Raw genomic sequence first — 21,607 nt, 5'->3', positions numbered from 1 at the left:
ATTCCACCACATCATCTTAATTTTTGTATTTTCTCAGAAAACACGCAAGGTTTCGATTTCTCCTAACAACCAAAATCTCCTTCACCACCTAAGAGCTGCGAATTTTTATGCATTTATAGAAATTTTAGCGGTACAGTATGCAAACGTATAGTATGCACATAATGTGTCAAAAATATATAAACTGTCCTATGCATAGTATCCATTATAACATTTAACCAATCAAAGAAATTTCTAATTAAATTTCATTCTTTCGACTGTACCCACGAGAAAATAAATACTATTGTTAAAAAATGTTTAGAGCGGTATGAATGCTTCGCTAAGTTTCATCTTTTAAATTGTGTCCATAAAACAAATTTAATAATATTTATTTGCATAAAGATCCGCAGTGTTGTCAATAACAAGAATCATTAAACACTTACCCTGCACGGAGGGAAGCAGCAGCGGCAGCGGCAGTAAGAGTGAGTTGTTGAGCAGCAGCAGCTCCAGCCGCAGGGTCAGCAGCAACCAATTCCGACAGAACCAACACGGTAGTCGTAGTAGTGGCCGCCGCACAATTTGGAACCGTTGCGTTTACAGCATGGCGAACACTGGGTGGAAGATCATCCTCGTGTTGCAACTGCAGTTGAGGATAATGATGCAGATGTAACGCGGTCGTGGCTGACCCAGATCTAGGTGTAACACACGTGGGTGGCAATAATCCAGCTCTTGTGACTGCCGAGGGTGGCGATGGAGATGGCGGTGATGGTGGTGGTGGTGGATACTCGACCACTTGAACGCGATCCGCTTCGTTCTCGTAGATGATCTCCTTGTCGTGCGTGTACATGACGGTTTTTTGACCGTCGTTGTAAATTAAATCGATCATCTTGTGCTCACCGACGCTCAACGTCGTGTTGGCGGCCGCTGCTTCGGTGCCAGGCGTCACTCGGCCATCGGTGTCGTCCGTCGCTCGTTGCTGAACGTCGTCTGGATCAGTTTGGATATGTTGTTGTTGTTGATGGTGATGATGGTGATGATGATGGTGGTGACGGTGGTGGTGATGATGGTATTTTGGATGCAGAGAGTGAACCGTCGCTGGTTCGTGCAGGTCTAAGACGTTCACTGGCTGCATCGTGGCCAGCAACACCTGTTGCTCGCTCTCGTTTTGATTCTGGTTGCTCAGCGAGGAGGACGCCGGGGACACTGGCCCCTCCTGCACCTAGGATAGCAAAGATTTCCATAAACCACTGCCTTTGATTGGATTAAGCTGACAAATCTGGGGTAGCTCGGGAAAATTTGGAAACTTAGAAATTTGAGCGTTTTCAAACTTAGACGTTTGTAAATTATGTATGGAAAGTATTGGATAATTTGGGAATATAAACATTTGGGCTTTCGGAAATTTGCGCGCTTACGAGTTTCGTTATTTAAAAACATTGGTAGCCAAAAGTTTGGACATTTAGAAACGTGGAAATATATTAATTTGTGCATTTGAAAATTTTAGGATTTCAAAGAAAATGTTATTGTGATAATAAAGAGTTAGGGAAAGTTATCGTTTGTAGCGGTGAATTATTATATCTGCGATAGAATTCTGTTTACATAAACTTTTTTAGAATATTTTTTTAGAATATTGACGTGATCAGTTTCTTTATATTTGTAGAAAGCTAATCTGTATGGTGGTAATTGTTGTCTGTACATCAAAATGTACAATATTTTGTCACCGTTCGTTGGTTTCGAATAGATACACGTGCAAGCCAAACAGAATGGCAACTTTATTAAACGTTCTCCTCAGTTTTTTGCTAACCTCAACCGCCGGCGAACGTGATGATAGCTACTCTCCTAGAGTTACCTCTTAGTAGTCGTAATAGGAATATTCAAAGAAACTAGACAAGACGACGAGTTCAATTATGGTACTTGCCTTTTTATTTGCTACTAAACCTCTCGTTCTGTCAAGGCTCTACCATTAGCGAACGCGAGTACGATTACCATAAGCGATTAGAGAAGTTCTGAACACTGCGAGGAAGTTTTCACACAGATTGATTGACAGATTTCTCTTCTCTAACAGAAACTCTCTTATCAATATACCTTTTGTTTTATACAACTCTAAATTATTACATTCTTCGTGTTTGATCGAATCTCCGGCATTCGTCGTTTTCTAACATTTTCAATAAAAATTAAAGTTAAAACTCAGTTAACATCTCTGACTCTCCAAAATCTTCAACCATATTTCTTTTTATAAATACGATGTAATCAAGATTCCAATTAAAAATTCATAAACTAAGTTTTTCTTCAAAACCTCGTTCTACGATACAAAAGGCTAAAAGAACACTGGTCGAGTTCAAGGATGTTATCGAGAACAAAAGATGAATCGTCAACCCCTATTCAGCTTAGGGTTTCAATACTCAGTCGCAAATTTTCAAGGGAGATTGGTTGACGAGGGTATAGTCCGAATATTCTACAGAGAATCACAGGTTCCATGGGGAATTGAAAATGGAACGAATCCTTTGTCGACAAGTGACAGGAAAAGTAAAGACAGCGTTCGTGAAAGCTTTGAAGTAGGATACACGAAGCCAACATGCATGGTATGAGATTAGAAGCTTATATAAATAACAAGTTATATAACGTTCCGTATGTAGGCTTGTGAATATCGATATACCTGTGGACCAAAATAAATAAAGTACTATCACGAGATATCTGTCGTTAGAATTTTCAATAATCAGTAGGTCAGATGCTTATATGAAATTCGTATTTCTATAGGAATTGTTGTCAGATTTATTTCATTCTCTAGTTATTATAAAATTAATTAGTACTTTACCGTAGACACTTTTTCTGTATATTACTGTACCTTTAAATTTTACATAAACGTACAATCACTCGTAATTTACTAATTTATCGCTAAAATAATCTCCAGTGCAATCACGATCAAAGCCATCATCAAGGAAAGCCACATTGATGGATGAAATTTCATCTCAGTACCTTTTCTCGATATCCTTCCTTTTTGCTTCAAAGATCAATAAATTCTAACAAATACAGTTCGATATTTTATCACCATTCTGTGTTGAACAAAGAATGTCAGAGTGATTATTTTATTATTATTCCACGACTAAATGAAAAATTATTATTCCCGACGGTTGCAAATAAAATTAAATTGTAATATGCGATTACGAGACGATAATATGGGATCAAGAAATTCGTAAGGGGTGAAATTTCACCCACGATAACCCCTGTAACGATCCATGCATCTCTAAATCCAAGATCCAGTCGAGCTTCTCAATTACGCGAACGTTTGCCAATTATCGATAGTCGCGTGGCTTCCACAAAATTATTATTTTATCGAGGCACGGTTCGCCGGTTTTAGTCACGGAAATTTACGTCGCAGTACTTTATGTCGTAACGACAGTTTAACATTTTCGAATGCTAATCGACCCGCAATAAAAATCCTGCTGGTTAATCGCTCCGTAGAGACCAGTCCAGCCGAAGTCGAGTCGAATAATAATTAATCCCCTAGGTGTCTGGTAACGCGTCGATCGGCGAATATTTTTAATCGCGCCAGCAAAGATCAAAGTACCACGACGTCCACTCGACTTTCTAACGGAGTCATCGCGTAAGTGATCCTTTTTCGTCACGAAATTCAGGGAAGAACTCGCCGCGTTACTTTCATTTCCGAGACGAATCTAAAGTTGGCTAATGTTAAGCCGGGTATTTAATCGCGCCGAGGGATCGCGATTCGAAAGCGGCTCCATCGCGAAAAGTCTCTGAACCAAACGATCGCGCTCTTGTGTTTCCTTGATTCGTGGTCCACTGGTTTGAGATTGTCAAGTGACTATGATCGATCGGTGAACAAGTTCGTTTCAAGGATTTTGTGGTCGAAGGGAGCGTGAAGTGTTAGGTTCGTTGTTCGAATTCCTGGAATTGGTTTCTTGAAAAGCTGTAGGATTTGTTGGTGGTTTTGAGAAAGCTGAAAATATTTTGACAGATAGTATGCCTTTGTTCGAATAAAATGATATATGAAGAAACATTGGAAAACATTGGTGGAATTTTTGACGAAACGAGAATCACGACTGTATATTCAACAGGATGAGGAACGTTTCTAAAAATTGTTTAAATTATGAAATTTATCCAACATGAAACCAAAACATATCATGTATCATCGTGTGTTGTCCGTTATTCAAACTATGATAAACACAAACACGATTATAGAGATATTAATGATGTTCAAAGTTAGCACATGTGATTCTTGAAATGGACACGTGAAATACAAGACGAATATTTCTACATAATATTCTTGTAATCGGAACATTCGTATGAACAAATAACGTCGCCAGTACTAATATACGCGTGATTTTATCCTGCCATGTTATTCGATAAACGTTCGCTCTGAACAAAACGCGATAATATTCTTGAATAAATTTGAAATAATAAAAACTCGAGATGGAAGAATTATCTCGAGTGCATCTCCTTCGTCTGATTACACGATTAAACATGCTCGCACAAAGAGAGGATGCAAAATGCTTCTGCTCATACCACGACTAATTCCGTCATTTAAAAAAGTGTCTAAAAAAGGAGTGGAAAGAAAGACATAATAAAAGAGGGACTTAAGCTCAGAAAGTTGCCGCCGTCTCGTGAATAAGTGTGTCCCATCACGCTAACGACGTCGTTTGGAATTTCCCACGTGTCGTCGGTTTATGGCGGTTTATGGCGCTTTCCAATGGAATCAGGCCGAATTACCGCGAACCTTCTCTCTCCCTTCCTCACATCTCTCGAGGAGTCCTCGGACGAACGAGCGTGCAATGTCATTTACGATCGTGCACCGTCCATTAACATAATTAACAATATCGTGAGTCATCTGGTTAATATTCGAGTTTCACTGGCGGCAAGTCACCGTCGTCGCCTCGAGTATCGGTCAGACAACATGATAAGTTATTTTTTTTTCTGGGAATACCCGGTACAGTTTGTTTCGTGTCTAACGGGTTGATTAATGACATTCCAAGTTGTTAAGGCTGAACTTATTCAAAAACTTTTTTCAGAATGTATGTAATATATTATATACGCTCTTTTTTTCTCTTTTGTTACCATAATAAATCGTTTAATCTTTCGTACTACGAGAAGTTTCGAAAAAGTTTCGATATCATCGATCAGAAATTCTAGCTCAATTTTTTGTATCATGAAATGCGTTGGACATCCTGATCAATCGCGTTAAACGTCTTTCAAGATACAGAGATCTGTCGGTAATTTACCTTTATCATCCTTTTGTCCAATCTCGTTCAAAAACTTCTCAACTTGTAAACCCAACTTCCAATTCACATTCACAATATTCTCCTTTTCGGAGTAAAATTTCTCACTTCAGAAACCTCCACCGTGTTCAGAGAATTAACTGCAATTTATTCCTATACGAAACAAACTTTACGATTCCAAAAACTGCCTCCACGAGAATATACCACTATGGTAACTGGTCAGTCCTATGGAATACTTGTCAGAGTGTGAAGAATTAATCCTCGATTGATTTAATCCGCCAAAGGCATCGCTCGGGCAGGTGCAAAGGCTCAAAACCCAGTTCACTTTATACTCGAAACACCCTCCAGTCCCACTAGCTCTCCCAAACGAGTGTGCGAACGGTAACACTCGTAATAACCCACACGAAGGGTGGCCGATGTTTGACGAATATTAATCAGCTCGATTACGAAGCCTCCCGCGGTCATGACATGACGTTAAGAGCACTCGTCGATGAAAGCGTATACCAACTTCATTCGAAATCTAGTCGCCGATCGCCAGGAAAATTTATCGCGATCGTCCGAGCGCGTTGATTCACATGCCATCCTGCGACCGAATCTATTAGTTTTTACGACGTTCTACACGCGCCAACTCGAAAATGACATCGATGGATGAAAGGGAAGAGGATCGTTAGAAAGGAAATATTCGTTATTTATCCTACTCACGAATACGCGTTTTACGGTTTCCCAGAGCTCCTGCTGGATGTTATCTCGGGATTATTTATTGAATAACTCGTACACGACCGGGTGTCGAACGACGGCCTTGTACCATAGATTCAATCTAGTATCGCTGTCAAGGTAGAAGATTACGTAACCACGGGCATCGCGATAGTACTTCAGAGGCGTGTTGAGAGTTATTAGACGATGATTGGCCTTGTACCTGCTTGTGTCCTGACTTTCTGATTCTTCCTCTCTTTTTTCATTCCTCGTTCATCTCTTTCTTTCTCGCTTTTTCTCTACTTAGTTAATTCCGTAATTGATTTCAGTGAACAGCCGTAAAATTTTTGTCCGGTATAGCCATCGAACGTTCCTCGTTGTTGCGTAGGTTCGTTTGGAACCAGCGATCTTTAATGGTTTCGTACTGTTTCGTTTATATTTTTTCTTCTTAAATTTAACACCTTGATTGATTTCGAATGGTTTTCGAATCTAACTCTCAGATAGTCTTCGAACAGTCTTTGTCGTATTGGGTAAGTTGGCTTAGAACGTGTGATTTTTTATTATTTCATTCTGTTTCTTCTTTTTCTCGGTTAATTCTATACCTAATTGATTCCGAATGGTCATAGAATTGTGCTTCGATGCTGCATGAGTTCGTTACGAGTGAATAATTACAGATGACTTCGTTTGGATATCGACGTGGATAGCGATTAAGAATGAAGGATAATTCAGATTATCAGGTTCTGCGGGCAATAGAGATTGGATAGGTGCAGCGTGGTTTACAACTTCATTCTCATCGTGCGGTAGCAAGTCACGCGGTGAAGATAGGACTCCAATTGGATCGGATTGGTCAGAACGTTCGAGAAGTTTGGTTTCTCGCGCTGATTTTTCCATTTTCCGTGGTTACTGCATTTCCGTGGGAGAAAAAGCAGTCGTCGTAAAACATGTATAAACTGCCGGGAGTGGACATTGATGCGGTCAGCTGATCGAATAAAAAGCGATGGTTAGAGACCAATGATCCGCAACGTGAGCATGGAGTAGACTGAATCGATGTTGGTTAGAAAAATATCTATCATTACGTCTCTGTCGCAAATAAAACCAACGTAGCGTAAGCTATCAAAACTACAAACTAGCTTCCTAAAACGGAAGGGCGTAGAAAAACTAACTTATCACTATCCACTACAAGCAAAAACAGTTTGCCGATTTCCATTTATCACCCAGCCTAACTATCACCGGAAAATCAAAATTTCTCCAAACTTTCTAAGCTAAATATAACCTCGTTCGCTAAACTCTAAATCTTCCACTGTACTTTAAACCGCAACCTCATTATGCGCAAAAATTTCAAATTTCCACTCGTCGCTGAACCTTTGTGATTACTGGGATTACCATCCCATCAAATTTTTCGTATCTTCAACTCAGCCATATTATACAGAAAAATTGTAAAATTTTTTCTGACCTAATTACCACTCCGTGGTTAAAATTTCCCGTATCCTAACTCCCAATCACATTACACCAAAAAGTTACAAATTGCCACTCGTCGTCAAATACAATTAACCACCCTGAAATTGAAACTTCTTGAATTCTAACACGTTTCGATCACGTTGGAAAATCAATTTCCAACCTGAGATAAAAATTGCTCGAGTCCTAGGCCGGATCACGCAACACTGAAAAATTATAAATTTCCAGTCATCGCCCGATCTGATCACTGTCCCAAAATAAACATTTCCCTAAAACCTTCCCTTCTTGCGATTCATCCCGCTCCCCTGCATCGATTCCTTTAATAATAATAGAAAAAAGGGCGGTAGCGGGTTCGAATGGAGTTGCCTCTTCTAACCACCTTCTAACAGGGACTAGCCTCTGTTTACACGCAAGAACCGGCTGATAATAACAGTTAATTGGCCTGCTGGCCGTGAGAGACTGTTCCAGGTCGGACGATACTCCTTGGCTCGTCTGTCGGTCGAGCGGATGCGCGACCGCTGCTCTCGCGTCCTCGTCGATTTCTTCTTGCGGGTCGCGCGCGCTCGCTTATTGCCGATCACGTCGTTGGAATACGCAGCTGCGCCGCCAACTCGAAGATACGTGGAATCGTTAAGGGCCTTTCTTTCGCTCTTCCAAGCGGTTGCGCGCGTATACGCGTCCTAGCTCACCGGAGAACCTTCATTGTTGCCCGCACTCCTCTCTTTCTCTCTTGCCTCGTCGTTCCACGCAGCATCCCCCTCCGCAAGACGATGTACACGATCGTCCAAAGGTTTTTGCGATACGCCGTTGAATCCTTGTTATATCGGGCCGCTCCTCTCTTCTCTTCTGTCCGGGCATCCAGCTTCGTCCGCTCGCGGAACACCTGTCAGAGTTTCTGTTATTGCGGCCCCGTCGCGGTTATTTCTTCCCGTTCTTTCCTTCCATTCCCTCGTTTTCGACTCGCTCTCCATTCTTTTTTTTATTGTATTTCTCGCCCTCTTCTCGGATTTTGGCTGCGTCGAATCTTTTTCCTTTGGGTTGACTTGCGTCAGGTATGTTCGTAATAAGTTGCGTGGAGAATTTGGAAATTTGGAAGTTTGCAAATTTTTAGGCATTTCTGGCGATTCTTGGGCATTTGGAAGGTCAGACTCGAGAGTTTGTAAATTCAAATACTTAGGAATTTGCGCATTTGCGAATTGAAGCGTCCGAGAACGTGATTTTGTAAATTCACGCATTTGGAAATTTAGGTAGTTGGAAATTTCGGGCGTTTCGAAACTCCTCACGCGATACAACTTCAATTCTCCTTTCGTATCTCTTTCTATCCCTTTCGTTCCTATTAGCACAGCATACCACTTGATATAAATATTTCGGATTACATTAGTCCGTGGTACGCTTTAATTGCATGCGCCATAAAATACATAAACTTCTAAAATAAAAATACGTTATCGTCGCGGTCTGTCAGTCGCGATCTTTCCAAGCAGCTCCTATTAAAATACATTTTTGACTCTCGTGAACGTTCAATTAGCGATTTATATTGCGGTGGAAAATCATTGTACAACGTTAGGGCTGTTCTGTAGCCACTCTGAATGGCTCTTATAATTGTTTATAATTGTTTATTAGTCGCGAAGAATGTGGATTCGTGCGCGTTTAACTGCGGTGTTAAGTTTCGTTGAATAACGAAAGTAGCGAAACTATGATCCGAAATAAATTACTGTTATTAATTATATTCATGTATTTACGCCCGGCGACTTCCTGTCGCTATTTCCAGTCACGGTAATCATGGAAATACTGTGTGCGATTGTTCACTATGCGTTGTTTATTTTTTTTAGTTTCCTGTTGGCGTATCGAGCATCGTGAACGTGGCCGCAGGCGAACCAAGCTAAATGGAATTGCTAGAAACGCTTGTCGACGATCGTATCACTATATCTCCATCGTTTATTCCCCTTTTTTCCCCACGGTAAACATGCTCGCTATTTCACTTACGCTTTATGCAAATCTTTTTCGGGTCGGTTTATGGCCGTTGAATTACATACGTTTTTTTTCCAACCGCCAGTCGTAGAATTGGAAATTTTGTATTAACAAGCTTCGAGATATGCAGGTAAGCAGAGGGTTGAGAATTTATGGGCTTGGAAAATGACTGAGATTATTTGCATTTGAAAATTTGGAAGTTCGAGTTTTGCAAATAGAACAAACGGAATGTTTGCATATTTGAATATCTGAGAATTTGGTTATTCGAATTTTCGGAAGGAAAATCTGTATACTTGAAAATCAAAATATTCGAGATTTCGAATATTTGACAATTTAATTTTCGTAATGTCAATTTGAATTAATTTCAATCGTTGCATATTCAATATTTTTGGATCCGAAATATCTTTAAAATTCGAGCATTCGAAAGTTTGTTGGGAAGTTAAAAATCTTTCCATCCCAGTAAACGAGACACCTCGTAAATTCTAAACCTTAAAAATTCATTCATTCAAGATTTCTTAACCAGCCTTAAACAGTCGGCGGAAAATCATCGATCGCTTCGAAGAGTTTCGCAATCGCATTCGTCTGGTGATTCCGTTCATCGAACGTTTATTATCGTTGCTGCATCATCAATCACAATTTAAGAATAAGAAGCAAGAAATATCGTTGACACTCGGACACTGCGATACTATTCATGTAATTAGCGCGTATACCGAACATCCGACCAGAGTGTACAGAGCAATAAATCATTTTTTTTTCACAATATCTGTAGTTCGCGTTGCTGGTAGCTGGAGAGGAAAACAAAAATTCTCCTACCGCCATTATCTTTGATTGATATCTCCAAACAACTCTCGCTAACATTTCTTGCTACCATTATTCCGTTCCCATTATACACTACTCAGAACGGTTAGAGCAACGCTTTTTACTAGAGGAAAAGTAATCAGTTGCTCCTGTAATCCTTTTGGAACGATTCTCGTCATTGCTGATTTCATTGGTTGTATATTTTATTCGACGTCGAGTCGTCTTTATTATAATAAGTCTCACCACTAACTCCGGTTCCGAATACGAGCCGACAGAGCACTAAATCTTCTATATTATTCTTACGAATCGGTTTATGGGGAATTCTGCCTCGTTTAGCCTTTTTAAAATTCACTAAAATTAACGCGGTATGGCTAAAAGTGTAATATATATCAATTTCTGTCGAAAATAACGTCTCCGAAAATAAATTCTCCGTTGAACCTTCAACTGCGTGTAGCCACCGGTATTGAGTGCGTACAACAGGAATAAATATCATGCGTTCCTTAATTAAAATATCAAAGAATTTGAGAGCCGGGCAGATTGAAGATTCAGGTATCTGAGAAATGGGTAAGTTCAAAAATTGAAAAAGTGAAAAGTTTGTATGCCAGAGTATTTGACAATCAGAAAATTTGGTAATCCGAACACTCGAAAGTTAGGAATTTCGAAAAATCGCCATAATTCGTTCAACACAAAGTATTAAACATACCAACAAAAACGAATAAAGAGAATAAAAAAGATCTTCTATAATACAGCACATTGAGCATTGCCGTCGACACACATTTAGCTTCAAAAGCAGTGAAAGGGTTAAACACATTCTTTTCCCACTCCCTCTAAAAAAAAAAAAAAAAAAGAAGAGAAGAATATATCTTAAAAAATCAACAGGACGAGAAGAAGCAACAAAAAGATTTTCTATTCCCCCTTTCCGACACCGCGACGAAAAAAATCGAATAAAAAGTCTAAGTTGGGAGTCTGGCGGATTCTATTAAGTAATCTCTGCCGGTTACTTGGATAATGAATAGCACGATCGGTGAGTGTGCGTTCCCTTCGACCCAAGTATCAGGTATACGCGAAATCCGGCGAGTCATCGTACACAGCAAAATCGTCTTCCTCCTCCTTCTCCTCTTCTTCCTTCTTTGCCCGTAGTTCGAGACACGGCTTGGTTCGAGACTCCAACCATGAGTGGTTATGCTCGCACGAATGGACGACGACGTACCGCTCGCCTTCGCGAAAGAATGTCGGTATTCGACGAAGATTCTGGCTAAGATGGAAAATCTCGCAACCGTTCTTACTGCTCGATCGTAAAGCGAAAACGGAAATTTTTCCATGGAAATGGAAATTCGCGTCACTTCTTGATGAAATTTCTAGTAAAAATTTAGAAAATGGGGTTGGACTAAATTTTATTTAAATTAGAACGCTAAAATCATTTAGATTTACTGTCTTTTCATTTTTTTTTCTTTTTAATGGAAATGTGCAGGTGGGTTTGGCAAAAATTAATCTTTTTTAGAAATTACGGATTGGTCACTTTGGATATTAGGTAGTTCATCATTTTCCTCGTGTAGGTTGATGTATGTATAGTTTTACTGTCAACGAGGTTTACGTAGAATAGCTTTGACAAAAGTTGTTTAATATTTTAATCGATTCTACCAATTTTTATGAGCTGGACAATAGCGATAAATCATTGTAACTGACTCAGTCATGCGCGAAAAAGGAAGCAAGCGTAATTATTTATATCCTTCGACATAAATGGGGAAATTGATTGACGTTTATTGTGATGTTCGAATGGATATGTATGAAGACTTAGTTAACAAGATATCTCTATACTTTTATACTGTTAACGCGGCAACAAAAAAAAATTTTTTTTTAAGTATTCCTCCCAGACCTACCAATGTAGCTTCTTAAATACTAAATTAATTCCTTATCTTAATTATAATTACATACTTCTGTTACGCCAACAAAAAATAAAAACGAAGTTCCACATTCTTAAACGTTATCTTAATTTCTTATCTTAATTATAATTACGTGCTTCTGTTACGACAACAATAAAAAGTAAAAAAGAAATTTCACGTGTTGAGTTACCAACACAACGACGCAAATTCCATTCCATTGCCGTATCACCTCGTTCACGAACCAGATTAAGCGTAATAATTCCAGCAGAGATTTGGTCTCCGTAATGTCCGGGGCCCCATAAGATTCTTAGGGGAGCCGCTTAAGCGGCGGTCTTCCCATTGTCGAGCAACGCCACGCAAATAACGGGCTTTCGTCCTACAGAGTTTCACTTTTAAGCGACAGGTATACTATTGTGAGGTTAAAAACCTGCGGCCAGGTGACAGTAAAAATCTTTTCAGGCTTCTCTGTGTCGAGGAGTGGCCGTCCCAGAACGATATACACATCACCCTAGACCGATAAGCTATTGGAATTCGTTTAGATTTTTCGAGGGTTCGGCCTGCGCCTCGAATGGGACACCATACAATCGTCGAATCATTCTTGGATCCAGAGAAACTTGATTTCATCTTCTTTTCGATTCTTTCCTTTCGTGCGAGAGCGTCAATCTTTGTATACCTTTACAAGATTTTCTTTTTATCTTTGTTTTTTTAGACCGTATATTTTTTTTAAGAAACCACCGTGTCTTTCTTATCTGTTTCTTATCCCGTTTACCTTAAAAATGGATTTAAGAAAATCCTTTTTGAATTTTGTCTTGCGACGCGCTAAGTTTGTGAATTCTTTTTTTATATAATTATTTGTTATAAATATATGAATTAATTTGTTGTTCGGCATGTTCTTGAATATTTATCAATCGCTCGTACCATGAGTTACATCGTTGAATTAAATTTATTTTGTGATACATTGGAGTGTAAATTAGCATAATAAAAATTATTACGATATGCGTGGTACAAGAGGAAATTATTCTAAGGAAGAATAGGATAGGTAGAGAACGAAGAACCAAGATACTGAAATTTCTGAACAAACCAACGAATCTATACGACTTCCTACGCACCTTCTAAACTTATTCCCGGAACACCAAAAATTCGTCGTGAAAGGAAGATTCTATGACGCACCTTTTCTCATGCCAGACCTGCGAGGCGTCTTCGTTAAGACAAACAACAGCGCGACTAGCAGAGGTCAACGAATCCTCCAGCATTTTACTCTCTTCAAACAAGAGTTCGAAACCAAAATGAATCGTCTACCCAACCAGATTACACACGATCGAGAATAAACACAGAAGATTAAATCAAGAAAGAAAGAAGTACAAAGATAAAGAAGCAACATCTTTTTACCAGACAGTTCCAAAGCTATATCAGTCAGTCTACGAACCAATCGGATTACCTGCGATCAAAAATAAACGCAGAACTCATTTCTCGAAAATTTCTTACTTCGCCAGTATTTTCTTTCAATTAGAGCGTTCCAAATCTAAATTAGTCGATCTCTCCATATCAATCAGACTATACTATATCCTACACTGTATACTATAGGCTATACTATATACTATATACTACAAACATACCACTACGGTGAAAAATAAATACAGAAGTTAATTTTTGTAAATTTCGTACGATTAGTAATATCTTCTTTCTACTAAAAATATCTTCTTCGTATTAGAGAATTTGAAACCGCTAAATGAATCAATTACGAACCAATCGGATTATCTACCTTTGTTCCCAATTAACCTCGATGATATTCGGTTTCCATTTCGTGCAATTAGCTATCCTAATCAACCCAAGAAAGGAAGAAAGAAGAGGAAGAAGGAAAACATCTTATTTCGTTCTACCTTTTCATTTCTTTTTTCTTTCTTCTTTTTTTTTCGAGAAATCGACAGGCGATTTTGAATCCTTGGTCCACGTATTTACGTCCATCATTGGACGGCGTCTCAGGGTCGTTCCAGAAGTTCCACGCTGGAACAACGCAACTGGCAATAATCTCGTCGGTCCGCCATTCTCGTTATTTCACGCAACGGGTGGTACCGACGAAACGATGGTAGAAAGGTGGGAGAGAGGCGAGAAAGAAAGAGAAAGGGAGGAAGGTCAAACGATGACCCACACGAGAAGAGACCCATGCAACATGCCAATGCATTCCATGAATTGTCGAAATCGAAGCGGCGCGATCCTTTCAGAGAACGTTAATCACGAACATCCCTCAAAGGATCTACCAAGAAATCCTCAAAATCTTACACGTATCGTAGAATTTATATTTGTCGGAGCCTGCCGCGCATTAATAAGCATTTCTCGAGTTTTTTTCTTGGGAATTTTACGAGAAATTTATTTCTCTGTAAATAGGATTAACGTGGTACAGCGAAGATTTCGATGAATTTAGAAGCTGATGAAATCGCTTCGGCTCTAAATAATCTCTGCCTCACAGATGGATTAAACGATTTTCCTCGTCCAATCTTATTTTACAACTTTTATTTCGCGACTACTGGATCGCGTTTAATCTTGTTTTTTTTATATACAAAGATTTGATATAATAAGATTTAATACACCCAATGTACACTCCAAGTAACGAGTGTAAATGAAATTATTTTAAATAATTTTACAACGAAAGAAAATTCGAGTCTCTATCAAGAGACTGGAGAATGTTCAAGAAACAAAATTAATATTATATGAATGTAAGGGACATATTACCTAACAGTGAAAGTTCCATATGGAAGAGTGAAAGACGAAATTTCCGAGTTACATGGAGAATTATCGGTTAATTAAATTTTTTATTATTCCTTTCGTTATGCAATATCGTGGGATAGTAAATAATTTTTTAATTACGGTTTGAAAGAAAAGTAAAAAATCGTTGGTAACGTAGAAAGAATAAGAATAGACTAACCGGGGACAGAGCCTCCTGCATGTGCAGGGGTGCGTTGTCGGCCTCGTCGGTGCAAGTCGACATTCTCCCGCGCAGTCTTCCACTTCTCTTTCCAGTTCGTCTAATCGTGGCGTTCCGCTGGACGAGCCTCTTATCCCGCGACGTCGTGTCCTCCTCCAAAGTTCTCCCTTTCTGCTTCGATCCTCTCTAGCGGTCGACTAATGTCGTCTACTAACCTCTACGGGAACGAACGGGTTCTAAGCATGCGGGGTTGCGTATCACAGTCTTCTGCTGAGCGTTGTATGGCACGTGATTGGACGGAAGAAGAGGAGCAGCCAGTGAGGACCTGCGAAACGGACGAGAAATAAAAAAGAGAGATGCAACAATCCTTTGTTTTTATAAGTTAAGACTACGAATAAAGAACGAGGGTAAAATGAAAAAAAAAATGGGATCATTATGCGTGATGTAAGAAGCAGATTGTATCGTTAATGAGTCAATTTTGATCGTGTCAGGCTGTGTCATTGAGAATATTCGACAGTTGAATTCCGGATTGTCAAGGTAAAAAAAGAAAGAAATGTAAAAAAGTAATTAACACGTCGACTGCCACGCGAATTTTATATGAGTCACTCAAAGGCCATATTGATCAACTGCGTGTATCAGGCAGTAGAGAAAAGTAATGATGTCACAGCGCTGTTTTTTTAAATTTGCCTTGAGATTTCCGTTTGTTTATGCCATCTGTTCGCGATACATAGCGCGTATGGAAGAACGTTATTTATTCCGAGGAAGATTTACATTGAGAAATGTATGAACAATTGAGTTGATCGGTTTAGCTTGTGAGAAACTCACGTATTCTATCCTATACCATAACATTTAATTTTCTTAAATACATTACATTGCAATAGAAATAAGTAATTATAGAGCATTTGGAGCACGTTTAATTCTACAATCTAATAATCTACTTATTTATGTGGAACCGTTTTTGCACAGTAATATATGTTTTATTGTAATCATCGTAAATTTAATAACATGGGTCCACTGGTGACCATTAGAGCTCCATTGACAAGGAGAAGCCGAACGCTGGACGTCGATAACCAACGTGAAAGTATATTATTTAAAAGTTTCATTTTTCTCATTCACTGAACATGCTGCAAAACGAGCTAACCAAAGCGAAGACGTCAATCTCGTATTGTACGTTCTGTCGCGTTTACGATTACGCAACGTGCAATCAGTGGGACCAGCTGGTTCGCCTCTCCTCCATTCATTTGAACCGGCTACAAGCACGTCAAACTGGAAACGGTTTCGCGGTCGCGGCTCTGATAGACAGGTGTAATAAACCGGCGTCGAAGACAGACAGACAGTCAGACAAGCGAACCGACCGACCCAGCCGCCAGGTAGCCGAGAGTGAAAAGTTCCTGTCTCGTCTCTCGAATACTGGAACACGTTCCTTTCGGTGAAAGACTCCCTAAACGTCAACCGCGAAAGAAAGAAGCGAAACTGGCAATCTGGCCGCAACGGAACCACAACATAGAGAGGAACGCAAGCAGTCGAACCGGTCGCCTTAGTATCCGACAGAAGAAGAAGAAGAAGAAGAGGAAGAAGACGAAGAAGAAGAAGAAGAAGTCGCGGTCGAACAGGAAGCTGCAGCCGCATTTTTGCCCTGGCAAGTCAGGTTGTGACGTCCAGGCGGAAGAACGAGATCGGTGGAGGAATCAGGAAGGCCATCGGGTAGGGCGGCGGTGGCTGAGAGACCACGCGAATCCACGCGACTGTTCGTGGACGAGCAAAGAGCGGACAAACGAAGGAGAGAGAGCCGGATTCAGAAGCCAGAATAGCAGGTTCGATGGCTCTGGTTGATTCAGTTATCACGTGCGCGGTGGCCGGTCGAACCAGGGAATCCGTGGATGTTGGCCAAACCAGTCGGACACCACGAATTCCACCGTCTTCGGGCCCTTGCGCCGCGTCGTCGTTCACCAGGTGGATAGTCGGTAAAACCAGTTGGCTTCCCTCTTCTCCCGGCTCGTTCATCTCCTCCTACTACAACCGCGTGGCTACCGGTAGCCAGCTAAGGAAGGAGGGCAGGCCGCGTAAAACTGGAATTCAACCCGCGACCGCCTGTCTGACGGATAGACAGGTGTAATAATAGACGTAAACGAGGAAGCAAGAACCGTGAACACCGTCGTTGGTCGTAGGAAAGCGTAGGAGAACCGACGTGTATCTCCAACGAGGACGATTCTATTCAGTTTGTTCCGTGATTTCTTCGTTTTCTCGAGGCTTGACAGTAGGAGGATGGTGTTCCTGGAAGACGAGACACCGGGGGCTGAAGAAGATTATGCGAACTCGTCGGTGGCGAGGAAGAGGAACGCGATGGATGAACCGGCCTACGTGTGCAAGAGCGAGACTTCTCAGGGAACAGGGTGGCGGGAAGTAGGTAGGTTGGTTGCCTACCTACTACGCGGAAGAAGGAGATTGGGGCGACTGGGGAGAAGGAGTAGGTACACGAAGCCGGTATACAACCGCGGACCGGAGACGAGAAGCCAGAGGAGCAGGTTCGGCCGGTCTAACCTGATTCTCAAAGGGAACCCTGCATCAGATTGGACCCACCTCCGTGGGTCCGTTTGTATTTCAAGTACCTGTACTCCCTCGCTTCGCGTCAGTGGACGATGCCTTCGGAGACGGAGGACTCGACGAGCCTTTGCGAAGAGGAACAAGCTTCTCTACGGAGAGCTCGAGTACATGCTGGTAGAAGAGCTGGTGTCTCGAAGACGAGGCACTAGGCACGTCGGTGCGTTAACCGGCTCCGTGGTGTCTATCGTGTGGCATTTTGGGTCCGATCGATTCGTGGGCAAGGCCTTTTACAAGTGATTCGACTGATCCGTAGTGATCCCGTACAGTGAACATAGAAATCGAAGAGAGAAAGAAGAAGAGTGTGAGAGAGTCCGTAGGTCTCAGGTGTCTTCTGAATTTCTCGACTGGATCGACTTAAAAGTGGATCCAATCGGAATAAGAAGCTTGGACCGTTCGAGGCCTTCGAAAACGAGATGTTTGCTCGTCTCGAATCTTACCTGGCCCACGAAGTCAACGACGCTCCTCCTTTTTACTACCTGCGAACGTTCCAACTTTATAGAGGTGCTGTCCTCCTCGTGCAGTGTTTCGGGAGTGAGAATTAGTGGCGAGTTTTCGACCGTGGGAATTGAGCATCCTTTCTCGCGATTAACACGTGTTGTCTCTTTAGCCATGAAGAATCGAACGAAGAAAGAAGAAGGACAGACGAGGTAATGGAGACGAAGTGCGTAGACATGGACCATTCGAGAATGTTCTTCAAATATCTATGCTCCTGGTCGCTATATGAAACGTCGTTATGTAAAGCCAAAAGAAATCTACGTTGCGTATAGAACTGCGCGATTCCATTAGCAGCCACCATTAAACCGGGACCAATTATATTTGCGAGTCTTCCATTCACTCGCTATACCAGGAACGCGTATGCTGATCGCGTCTCGTTCGTTCGAACGCACGCAATTGCAGCTCTGAACGCGAGCCCATTTTTACCAGTCGAACGTGCACCGTTTTACGTAATCCTTCGAAACTCTAGCTTGCACACGGCTGTAGCGTACAGTTCGACTAAAAACCGATTATAGGAAAAACCTGATCTAAAGTTGATCTAAAGCTAATCTAAAACGACCTACGGCGATAGAATAGGAAAGAAAAAATCGATTGGAGTCAATTGGACGAAAGAAATGTGAAAAAGAGACATACGGGAACCGGATGATCCCACTTGTCGTCGACGTGCAAGTTGTTTACCGGCGGCTCACCTGCGCGTCACCTGTGCGTCATCGTGCAGGTAGCCGGTGAACATCCGCGGAAAAGAGGTGCACAGCATTGACGCGGTTAAACGATCGACATCCCATCCACAGACAGATATCCCACGGTTAGAGACGAGATACTCACTTTGTCGGGGCTAGCGTACAAAGAGAAACGTATCCGAAGGATATCTCGATGTATATCTCGAAGTGTATCTCGCTGGATCGTAAGGGAGGAAGTCTTCTGTGCATTCGATACAGAAAAGTCGATATTCTTCTTAGAAGATGGATTGATGGACGATCTTCGTGCCGATGGCTTGAAAGTGCGCGCGTGTAGACGTGTGTACGTATGTGGAGAGCAGTAAGAAGAAGGTGGTAGAGAACGTGGTAGGTGGTAGGTCGAGGGGTGCTGGTGGGGTGCTGGTGGGGTGACGAGGGGGGAGGGGGCCAACTACAAACTACTAAGCGTCCCTCCTGTGTTCCGGATCACATCTCCACGGATGATAGTGTCACCACCTTCGCGATGGATCCACCCGTACCAAACGTGAACCTGCCGCGAGTTTCGACGAGATTTTCGAGACTTCTCCTCGTCGAAGGGCGAACCCACTGTCGCGGGTAGCCCTTTCTGTTCTTTTTTAGTTTTTCACCTACCACCACATGTATGTACACGGTTTTTCGGTGGTTACGCACAAGAACCGTCGTTACGGTTCTTCCCTTCTTTCTTTCTTTTTTTCTGTTCGTTTCCACGAATGATATCGACACGATATGGTTCGTTATCGGATCGATCGGTCGTTTGCTTCCAACTAAACGCACAAGTGAGAAAGAGATGTAGGAAAGAAGCACCGTGGAAAACACAAAATTCACTCCGCGCACCTCATTATCCTCGTTTCTGGTCCATTCCGCGTTGCGTTCCGCTTAGCCAGTCACCAAGCGCTATCGTTCCTTTCGCGCACACCCCTCTTCGACGAGTCACGAGGATCCGGACCGGGAACGGTTTTTCCAAACCGGATCGTCTGTCCACGATTCACACTTGTACACCGGCTTCAGGCACACGCGCACGCTCGCGCAGGCCGCGGCTTTAACGACGTCGACGACGTAGACCACAGTAGTAACAACAACGACGACGACGACGACGACGACAACGATGACGACGACGACGACGACGACGACGACGACGACAACGGCGACGACGACGACGACGACGACGACGACGACGACGACAACGACGACGACGACGGCGATGACGGCGACAACGACGACAACGGCAAAGAGAACGATGACGGCGACAATGAACGCGACGACGTGAACGTGGTGAACGGCGGCTTGTACGGGCAGCACGACGACATCGTCGCCGTGGAATCGCGAACGCGAGCGTACTATACCTCCGCGCGCGACAGATCGACCGACGTCGTGTGTCGAAGCCGCGCGACGAGAACTCGAGCTTCTCGTTTTGTTCTACGTGAAACGTGTGTTGGCGAGGCGAACTCGAGGGTGGAACGGATGCACTACACCCCGAACTGTGCGGCCCAACAGGTAGAATTAAACCACCCAAAGTTTAGGCAGCCGCTGCAAGCAACAAACGAAGCAGCCTCACGGTGCTCTCTCGGATCGTTCTCTCTTCTCTCGGGATACGGCAACATGGCCGCCGTCGCCGCCGCCTCCCAGCATCCCGCTCTTGGCTCCGTGTCTCGTACCCCCCTCTCTTCTCTCCTCCAACACACACGTTCGACTCCACAAGCTGCCTCTCGTCTCTCCCGCTCTCGTTCCTTCTCTCTCGTACCACCGACCGTTTCCCTGACACACGTTCGTCCTCACTCTTTTTCTCCACCATCTCGTGTAAGCCTCCCTCGCTCCCGAATATCCTCTCTACCTCTCGCTCCACCCGTCTTCTATATCTTTCTTCGTCGTTTTACCTGGCCACCCTACGACGCCTCCCCATTTGGGCTCTTTCTCCTTTGATCCACCTTCCTTTTCTAACACCACGAATCCCTCTCTCTTCGACACCACGCACAGAGCTCCTGCTCCCTCTCGTCGCCTACCTGTAGCGTTTTCTCGACCGTACTCCCACTCCTCTCGAAGAGAATCCAAGCAATAGGTACACCAGCAGCTTGCGGTGGAGAGGTGGTGAGACGGAGCTATCTGATGATATTCCCTTCTCACTCTTCCACATGACTTCTATCTCTCTTTCTGCGTTTCTCTCCTCCGACGTTAGGCTAAGGTAAGAGCGCTCAGGTGGGACGAGGAGCCGTATCTGAAAGAAGGACACGAGCAGCGAAAGGGAAGAGAGAGGAGAGGGATCGGGAGACAGGATAGTCGGCGCGCAGGTAGCCAACGCTGAACGAAGAGAAGGCGAATACGATGGGCCTATGGCAAGACGGAGACAGGAAGAACGTCTCTCTACGGCGACCTGCACGGATACAAACAGAGCATCGAGTCATCGACGAGGCAGCCAGGCAGCCAGGGCTCTTGGCCACCCGGCATTATCGTGTCTCCAGGATCGTCTCTGTCTCTCCTGTCTGTTATTCGTCGTTCGTTCCTCCTCTGGCTTGCTACCTTGACAAGGATACCTGGCCTACCTTACCGGAGGAGAAACGAAGACATTGGCACACACGTACGCTCGAACGTTATCGTGCGTTCGTGTCTTTGTTACACGTAATGGAGCCTCCTAAGGCTTTCTCCTTGTCCGTCTCGCTACCTTGAGAAGGATATTCCCGGGAGTTGGCCGTCCAGCCGGGAGGAGACAAAGAAGGAGGACACCGCGTACGTAGATTATCGTAATTCTCCTCTCCCCTCGTCGCCGGAGACCGTCCTGGTCTCTCGTTCGATCCCCGAAGCGTTTCACCTTCGCCGTATTCTCCCACCTTGAGAAGGATGTCCAGATATCCGCGAGATACCTGTGGACAT

General features: G+C 42.8%; 2 protein-coding genes across 12 annotated transcripts in view; one reads left to right on the top strand and one right to left on the bottom strand.

The window, feature by feature from the left end:
* grh (grainy head) overlaps window positions 1-20,390 on the bottom strand; it is a 162,078-nt gene extending 141,688 nt beyond the window's left edge. For 2 of the 5 annotated variants that reach the window (XM_069126401.1, XM_069126402.1), the window contains exons 1-3: window positions 18,852-20,389; window positions 14,928-15,252; window positions 420-1,195 (exon numbers count right to left, since the gene is read on the bottom strand). In XM_069126401.1, the coding sequence (XP_068982502.1) occupies window positions 420-1,195; window positions 14,928-14,990 (839 nt within the window). In that variant the 5' untranslated portion in view covers window positions 14,991-15,252; window positions 18,852-20,389. Of the gene's footprint in view, window positions 1-419; window positions 1,196-14,927; window positions 15,253-18,715 lie in introns of all 5 variants that reach the window. The other 3 variants (XM_069126403.1, XM_069126400.1, XM_069126399.1) reach the window with 3 other exon arrangements.
* Window positions 1-21,607, top strand: part of chn (zinc finger transcriptional factor charlatan) — a 263,213-nt gene that overhangs the window by 128,855 nt on the left and 112,751 nt on the right. The gene's annotated exons all lie outside the window — the stretch shown is intronic.

This window comes from Bombus flavifrons, chromosome 13, assembly GCF_040668555.2.
Source record: "Bombus flavifrons isolate JBK064 chromosome 13, iyBomFlav1_principal, whole genome shotgun sequence".
NCBI lineage: Eukaryota > Metazoa > Arthropoda > Insecta > Hymenoptera > Apidae > Bombus > Bombus flavifrons.
Note: the sequence above shows the minus strand (reverse complement) of the source record. Positions and strands in the feature narration are given on the sequence as shown.